At 38.1% G+C, this 8,108-nt stretch overlaps 2 protein-coding genes and 1 long non-coding RNA gene across 4 annotated transcripts; 2 read left to right on the top strand and 1 right to left on the bottom strand.

The window, feature by feature from the left end:
- Positions 1–408: 408 nt before the first annotated feature.
- Positions 409–3,794, top strand: Scamp (secretory carrier membrane protein). Of its 2 annotated transcripts, none has more exons than XM_011311332.1 (7): positions 409–696; positions 1,190–1,444; positions 1,738–1,804; positions 1,889–2,017; positions 2,108–2,366; positions 2,480–2,606; positions 2,774–3,794. In XM_011311332.1, exons 1-7 carry the CDS (start codon positions 640–642, stop codon positions 2,933–2,935), a joined length of 1,056 nt encoding a protein of 351 aa, XP_011309634.1. In that variant the 5' UTR covers positions 409–639; the 3' UTR covers positions 2,936–3,794. The 2 variants fall into 2 exon arrangements, with proteins under 2 accessions (XP_011309634.1, XP_011309635.1); XM_011311333.1 differs by having other exon boundaries at positions 1,744–1,804.
- LOC105270421 (DNA helicase MCM9) lies at positions 3,221–7,180 on the bottom strand. Its single transcript, XM_011311330.1, has 10 exons — positions 6,932–7,180; positions 6,409–6,712; positions 6,090–6,322; positions 5,746–5,962; positions 5,579–5,654; positions 5,180–5,337; positions 4,675–5,054; positions 4,328–4,537; positions 4,099–4,250; positions 3,221–4,019 (listed from the first exon to the last, which is right to left on the bottom strand). The coding sequence occupies exons 1-10, from the start codon at positions 7,024–7,026 to the stop codon at positions 3,952–3,954; spliced, it is 1,893 nt and encodes a 630-aa protein (XP_011309632.1). The 5' UTR covers positions 7,027–7,180; the 3' UTR covers positions 3,221–3,951.
- On the top strand, positions 6,553–7,657 carry LOC105270420 (uncharacterized). Its single transcript, XR_892537.1, has 3 exons — positions 6,553–6,641; positions 6,829–6,999; positions 7,437–7,657. It is a non-coding gene; the product is annotated as an uncharacterized lncRNA (long non-coding RNA).
- Positions 7,658–8,108: the final 451 nt, after the last annotated feature.

Genomic DNA, 8,108 nt, shown 5'->3' on the forward strand with positions numbered 1-8,108 from the left:
AATTTTTCGATTTCAGTGAATAACTCCTCGATTCTCATGCTCCCCTGATACCTTTTAAAAAATTTCGAATTTTTCGATTTCAGTGAATATCAATTTCGTAACGCAGAACATAACATTCACCCTATCGACTGGTCCCTGTGACAGCGGGACTGCTGCTGAGGCAGTTACCGAGTCGGCTGATGGGCAGACACCTCCATTGCATGTGGCGTTCTCCCTCCCTTGGGGTGCAGTACTACGATCCCGCTGGAGTCACTAAACCCCCAGAACTGTGCCTCTACTTTAGTCAATCCTCTTTGGTTTCTACTAAATTCTGACATTTGAAATTCAAAAGTAAATATCGGCGCATGCGTAGAACATCAGTAAATCTTCCCCTGGTGGTGATAAAAAAAATCACTCATTGCACAAGATTCGCCGTGTTCAGCTCCAGTTTTCCTCTTCGTCTGGGGCCACGTCCTCTGTTCCACCGAATATAAAGGGAAATCATTGAATTTTTCCATGTGAAAAACCGTCGAAAACACAAAGAAATCTGGGCTGTGGCTATGTTTTATTTGCGCAGTATTTAATTCCTCCATCTACCAAAAAGTTCGAAAGAGGAGAGTTCAAAAGTCAAAGAGGTTAGTCAAATAATTCTGGAAAAATATGTCTGGCTTTGAGGAAAATCCCTTCGGCGAGCCAACTGTCAACGATCCATTCTCGGTAAGTCTCTCCGCTGTTTTTCACCATTTAAAACCAATAATCAGTAATGAGAGATAATTGGGACTGATTGCACGGTAGACGTCTGTCAAAAGTGTCCCAATGAATTCTCGCTGATGTGAGTCATCACTGCGTATCAAAAACTTATCAGGTTTCCATATTATATCAAATGTAGTGCACAATAGATTATTATCTGCCACGTTTCACTCATTTATTTTAATTAACACTTACATAAATTGATATTGACCGCCAATTAGTGAGTTTATTTCATTCTTGAGAATGATGAAATAGTGCAATTTATTTGATTGAAATGAAAATTATCTGACGACAAATCAAATTTCTGGAGTAATCATTACATATTAATTAAATAAATTGGTATTGATTTCAGGTAATTATGAATTAATTTCATTTTGCAAAATAATGACGCACTTTATTTTATGCAATGGACATTTTTATGATAATCATTTCCATGCAATCAATCCGTTTTGTTATTTAGGATCCCTCAGTGAAACGAGCGGTTGGAACAAATCCTGCTCCTCGAGGAATTGAGGATTATAATCCATTTGCTGAGCCTGGATCACAGGCAAATACTCAGCAAGTTCGTGGGGCATCAAATCCACCACTTTATGGTGGATATGGTGCAACACCTATTCCAGCCACATTACCGGCTACAAATCAAGACCCACCACCTCCGGTTTATGCACGATCACCACAACAAACAGCTCCTACAACGTTGTCACCAAGTGCTGAGGTAATTAATCGATAAATTTAGGAAATTCGCCTTCCCCTCCACGTCCTGATTATCCATCTCCCTTGGGAAATCCTGGAATCTATTGGAGAAATTCTCGCTGTCCTGGTAATACCTAAAATCACTCTGAGAATATCTCTGAATATTTTCACTGCTCTGATGATTAATCGAGCATTTCGGGGAGTTAGTAAAATTTTGTCGGTCGTTGTTATTGATTTTTTTCGGGGAATCCAATAAAATTTTTGAAACCAGTCAATTTTTGTGAAGAAAAGTGTAGAATTGAATATTTTATTCAGCAACAGAGGGCCGAAGAGGAGTGGAAAGCCAGAAGTGAGGAGGAGGCAAGACGACCGGCATATCCTCGTGAGTAATAATTTTCCACTGGTTCATTGAAATTTATGAATAAATAGGGGATAATTGTGCCATAATTTGATATGATGTTTTCAGCTAATGGAAATAATTGGCCACCATTGCCTGACAAATGCTGTTTTCAGCCGTGTTTTTATCAGGACATTGACTTCGAGATTCAACCGAATTTTCAAAGAATTGTCAGACACCTCTATTACCTCTGGATGTGTGAGTTGACATTACTGGAGTGTATTTTCATACAATAGACTATTTGGGTAATTCGTAAACATTTTTTTTTGCCGGCGTTTTTTTTTTCAGTCCACGGTTTGGTATTACTACTGAATGTAGTGGGGGGATTTGTCCTGTTGCTGGCAGATGGGGAATTCACAACCTTTGGTCTCGGTATTCTCTACTTCATCCTTTTCACACCATTTTCATTCGTCTGCTGGTTCCGGCCGGCGTATAAAGCCTTCAAGACCGATAGCTCCATCAACTTCATGGTTTTTTTCTTCATATTCTTCTTCCAGCTAATTGTGACGGGTATTCAGGCTATTGGAATACCTGGGGCTGGCACGTGGTAATTATGAATCTTCGTGAGAAATTAATCGATTTGGATATCAATTAGAAATTTCTTCACAAAAATCAGAGATTTGAGTGGAATATAATGCAATTTCGTCCCATTTTCTGCAGTGGTATCATAAAGGCGATAGACTCGTTTGGTAGCAGTGCAAAGGACACTTTCGTTGGAATTCTGATATTATTGATCGCCATTTGTTACTGTATCGCTGTTGCTGGTGACCTTTTACTTCTCTCCAAGGTAAATTTTGAATAATTTCTCTAAATTGCAAGTGCTTGAGGAATGTCTCCGAATCGACAAGAGATATTGGAATTGAAAGATGAACAACTGAAATTCCTTCACAATAATGTCGCTGTGGCTTTTAGATTCAGAGATGTTCATAGAAAAAATAATTACTAATGTTCTAGATTCACCGAATGTATCGCTCTTCTCCAGCGAGCATGTCGAAAGCCCAGCAAGAATTTACCTCGACTTTCCTGAGAAACGAACACGTTCAAAATGCTGCGGGTAACGTAGCAGCAAGTGCAGTTCGTGCACAAATGTCAAATGCCACCCAATCGCGTTATTAAATACGAACAATTCGTGAACTCATCGAAGGAAACGAATAAAAAATTAATAAAAATCAATAACTAAAATGAAAAAAACACTGATGTAGATACTGCGTTTCACCTTCACGATAGTTCAGCTCGACGAGTAGAATTATTTTTCCCCCAAGCTCTGATATCTCTTTCGAACTGGAGGGCTTTATCAGGGTACGTGGCGTTCGAATTTATTATGGAAGAATGAACAAAACTCATCAATTTTACACAATATAGGAAATACACGTGCAAAGGAATAACATTAATATTCAATAATTCGTCGTATCGTTTATTGCTTTATTGAGTCAGTGGAGGTTTATCGTTATTGTTTCGTTATTGTTCCCACGAAATGTGTGAGTATTAATCGATACACCATAAATGGTGACGATGCAATTTGATGTGGAGTGACATGTTAAAGTTATTTCTGGTGATAATGACTATTAGATTGCGTGTAATTTTACATAAGGTGTCGTATTACATGCGTCGTCAGTCTGACAATTTTCAATTTTGTTGAATTAGCTAAATTAATTGCGTTGAGAATTTATTTAGTAAAAATTCCCTCTGGTTTAATACTAGTCCGTCACAATTCAATGATATTCGAGGAATGGATGACTGTGGTTGTTTTTCTATGGAGTCAGTACTAATCGTTTTTTATTGAACACGTGTCTTCACCTTTGACAGAAAATTCTAATGTGCATTGATTTACCATTTAATTCAATCTTCAGCGGAGAAATACATAATTCAGATAAAAACCCTGAAGTGACTAGATGATGGTTTAGACAAGCTATGCAAACGAGTGTATATCGTTATTTTTGTATAGTTTTTAGGGAAATATAAACCAATCATTTTATACACGAATTTTTTTTTGTCATGAAAATCATGTGTGAATTTATTTGTTTTGCCAGTCCGTTGGGACTTACATTGAAAAATTGAAAAAGGAGATCCTGTTGGGTGATGAATGGAATGATTGAAGTCTAGAGCTGAGATTGGGGAATGATGAATAATAATTACGGTTGATTGTCCGATGAGGAGCCTAGCAGATGTTCCAGGCCGAGTAATTCTAATAATTCTGTTGCTGAAAGGGTGAATCAATAACAGTTGAGAATAATAAAATGATGGCAATTATTTTGTAAAGAAAATATGAGAGTCCTAACTTTCTTGATTAAATGTGGCCATTGGGTCCCTGGGGAATGGACAGCCAGCGTCATTAGATGTGGGAATGGTACCAACAAGTTGAGCTGCTACTATTGCGTCCATGATATCGACTTCTTTCTTGTACATTAATCTTGCATGGCCCTCCGCCAGTCTCAAATATGAAAATTATTAATTTATCGATATAATAAAGTTGTACGATTAATCAAGACAATTGGTTGTTTTCACTACCTGATGAGACTCTCCAGGAGTCGGACTGTAGTTCTTTCTTCTCTTCTGTTCGGATTTTTTCGATGGTATAAAAATGTCGCTCGCACTATTTTATCTGCAGCCTCCGTTAACTTAGGTTCGAGAGTATGAATGTGAGCAAAATATTCACGGAGACTCTCTTCGTCCCATAAATTATCGGATTTCAAAAGCTCCATGGGCTTTTTTACAGTTCTGCAATTTATAAAATACCGAATTCGTTATTGGGAAATGAGTATGAAGTATTACCTGCGAAATCGGTGATCTAATTGATGGCCAGAGGAATTTATTCGAATTTTTCGGCACCTTAAAAAGTCCTGAGCATCAATTACCGTGTCGCTTGGGCGTCAGGATCTTCACAGGCAGCTTTCAGTAAATGCTCAGCAGTCAGACGATCCCAGTCAAGGTTTTTATTGTCCTTGAGTTGTAGAATCAAGTCGAATCTCGATAAAAGTGGATTGCCGAGTCTCGTCTTCACTTCAGCTCCCTCCACGAATTTTCCACCAACAGGATTAATAGCAGCTATAACTGAACACCGTGAATTCAGAGTACTGACAAGACCAGCTTTGGCTATCGAAATTGTCTGTTGCTCCATGGCTTCATGAAGAGATGCACGATCATTCGAATTCATTGTTGTGAATTCGTCGACACAGCAGACTCCACCATCAGCCAAAACCAGGGCACCTCCTTCCAGATGCCAGCCATCTGTGTCCTTGGATTGAAGAGAAAATTTAATCAATGAATTGGAAATTATTGGAGCACAGCAAAATTGAAGGGTAAGTGATTTTTCTACTGTTTCTTTATTCTATCCTTCATTTATTTTAATTGAATAGACACCTTGACAGCAGCTGCTGTCAGACCTGCAGCAGTTGTTCCCACCCCAGTAGTCAGGACTGATCTCACAGCTAATCTTGCAGCAGTTCTGAGTATCTGTGATTTACCAGTTCCTGGGTCACCTATCATCAATAAATGCGGCTCTCCCCTCACTCTCACACCTGAAAACATGCGCTTCTAATTAATCAGCGGAGATAATTGTCCTTAGAGGAAAAAAAAAATACAATTCCTTTACCAGATTTCATAAATTTTTTTTTATGGACATCGAATATCAATCGATATGATGCGATTTTGAAAGTTTTTATGTATACCATCATTTAATTTATCCCCCGTTCTTCACCACTACATTATTGATCCTTCGTAAAACAGGAAATAGAGGAATCCTAAAAGTTAGAAACCCACCAGTTTGATTGAGGGTAGAAACTCCGCCCGCGAGGACCACAGCAAGCGCCAGTTTCACAAAGTACATACCGAAGAGCTAATAATGGATTCATTATTGAATTAATTGACTAGATTTTTTTGGGAAATTCCACTGTATTTGAATTACTGAGTCCAATGGGCTATTTCACCTGCGGGCAAATGGACGCAAGAATATTATTTCGCCCCTCTAGTGGATTATCTTCATATTTCTTCCAATAATTTCGGAATATTTCCGTTATTTCAATTTCCGAGTAATTCGAATCGAGAACTTTTCGTAATATCGATAAACTGTTGGCTATCATTATAGTCGTGGCCTCGGGCCTCTTCCCTTCAGTCATTTGCACCCACCGTTCGATAACGACTCCACTAAAACCAGAAAATAGGAATGAATAAAATGAGGAATATATTTATAAATGAATGCAATTGATGTGATTTTGAAAAATCTGACGAAATGCAGGTGCAGTTTTAAATGTTGTCACCTCGATTAATTTACCTTACTTCAACATCATTTCCTGGTGCACACTGATCGACAAGATCACTCATCAAGATGACTTGCATGCCGACATTGTAAGAGCTATTGCTGTCAGTCTGTACTTTCTCCTGAATCTTCACCTCTTGATAATCCACGCAATCGTCAGCATCAACATTGTTCTCGACTCTGAGACTCTTAGCGAAACATTTCTCACATTGTTTGGGCTCTTTGAAGGTTTGGAGTTCCCAAGACAACTGAAAGAATCAGAGGGAGAAAAGTTATTCTCTTGCTGCTTGAAATGTTTCGAATTCCTGGCAATCCAGTTTATTTTTATACTCGCATTAACAGCTGTGATGTGCTCGCATTTTTTGCAAAACCATCGTTTCACGAGTTTCAGAACACTAGGCTGGGATATTCTCACAGCAATGCCACTGGTCGATACAAATTCTCCAATATTCTCATGATTAGCTCGATGAGGGGGTGACGTGATTCTCGTGTGAATTCTTCTTTTTATTTTGTGGTGCTCTTTGGCTAGTAGCTTTTGCGATTTTAGTGCTGACGAGTCACAAAGGGGTAGGTATTCTCTAGGTTTTCGAAGGATATTGTTAGCTATGTCTGGTTCCGCCCCAAATAATGTTATAAAACTGAAATTAATCATTACAAACCCAAATGAGAGCTCGAAATTTTATCAAGCTACATATTGTATGAATGCGAATTGATTTTTTTAGGTAATTTCATGTGCGAATTGTTTTCTGTGCAGATATTTTTATAAGTGAGATTGGAGATGCATCAGGTTGAAAGGGCAATCACCTCTTTAATCCTTCGAAACTCTCAGCCGCAATAATAATATGTATGATACTCACTTAACGTAGATTGAATAATGCAGCGATTCGTCCGGTGACTCAAGTATCGCCATCAAATCATTAACATGGTACTTTAAAAAATAATCTGTCAACATTTTGATGTATCCTCAGGAGGTTAGATAAACTTTTACTGATTTCAAAAGATTAAATTCTGAGGAATTCAAGAGAAGTTTATAAATTCTTTCTACCATTTTTTACTACACCTCACAGTATAACGAAATAATTCTGGGGATTTAGACTGAAAAAACATTCGAATTATTTTGTATTGTTATGAATGTTCTAGTTCGAATCACGCTCACACGTTGGCGCGATTAGTAAAGGGTGGGAAAATTCAAAATACTTCGAGTGACGTAAAGTTTCTTTATTTTACCATAAATTTCAATTGTAGATATGCATCGTTTATCATTTTTAAAAATTTTCCTTTAGAAACTAATTTTTTTGGAGTAACAACAATTACAATAATTACCACTTAATTGTCGATATAAATACCACAATTTCTATGCAGCAGGATAAAAAATTGGCCAGGGGAATATTCCATGGTAATAGTGACGAAAAGAAATTGTTAAAACAATGTCCCTGGAATGGCGATTATCTGAAATTGACGGATGGCTTGTAAAAAGACTCTCACCAAAGTGTATCGCATCATCTCATCTACAAGAGCCAATAAAAAAAATGGAAAAAACCCCATCGAGCGTAATGACTCATTACAAAGCTCTATCACGCCTGATCACAGAGGTAATGTCAAGTGAAGAAGTAAAATAAATTAACGTGAAAAAACCGAGCATCAGACAATTTATCGTTATCGCTCGTAAAGTGAAAAATCATATTCCTGAGGAGGTAGGTCATGGGGTCGGGTGGTAATAAAGTTTCAACGATGGGAAACATCGACGGTGGAAGGGATAGTGGGTTGGCTACCAAGTAAAAGGTAATTCCCGGGGATTTTGATAGGCTCACGAGTGCAAACTACTGGATGGGATATATTACTTGAAGGTTTTTACGATGGAACCTCCATAGTACCAGTAACGCAATATAACGTCTTTTTTACTGAGCCCTCGGCGCTAAAACTGGGCGGGTCAATGTGAATCTTGTTGCTACTCTAAACGAGAATCGGATTTTTTTCATCCCCGCTCATCCCTTTCTCAATTTACGAAATTTGATCACTCTCAATCGCCAGTGA

The sequence above is a fragment of the Fopius arisanus genome, unplaced genomic scaffold, assembly GCF_000806365.1.
Source record: "Fopius arisanus strain USDA-PBARC FA_bdor unplaced genomic scaffold, ASM80636v1 scaffold00087, whole genome shotgun sequence".
In the NCBI taxonomy this organism is placed as follows: domain Eukaryota; kingdom Metazoa; phylum Arthropoda; class Insecta; order Hymenoptera; family Braconidae; genus Fopius; species Fopius arisanus.

What these genes read in the sequence shown, in the direction of transcription:
- Scamp (XM_011311332.1), top strand. Translation starts at nt 640, where the DNA reads ATGTCTGGCTTTGAGGAAAATCCCTTCGGCGAGCCAACTGTCAACGAT. An exon ending in CTGTCAACGATCCATTCTCG is followed by an intron (nt 697 to 1,189) that starts GTAAGTCTCTCC and finishes TTTGTTATTTAG; the next exon opens with GATCCCTCAGTGAAACGAGC. An exon ending in AAGACGACCGGCATATCCTC is followed by an intron (nt 1,805 to 1,888) that starts GTGAGTAATAAT and finishes TGATGTTTTCAG; the next exon opens with CTAATGGAAATAATTGGCCA.
- LOC105270421 (XM_011311330.1), bottom strand. Translation starts at nt 7,026, where the DNA reads ATGTTGACAGATTATTTTTTAAAGTACCATGTTAATGATTTGATGGCG. An exon ending in AGCACATCACAGCTGTTAAT is followed by an intron (nt 6,323 to 6,408) that starts GCGAGTATAAAA and finishes TGATTCTTTCAG; the next exon opens with TTGTCTTGGGAACTCCAAAC. An exon ending in CCTGACGCCCAAGCGACACG is followed by an intron (nt 4,538 to 4,674) that starts GTAATTGATGCT and finishes TATAAATTGCAG; the next exon opens with AACTGTAAAAAAGCCCATGG.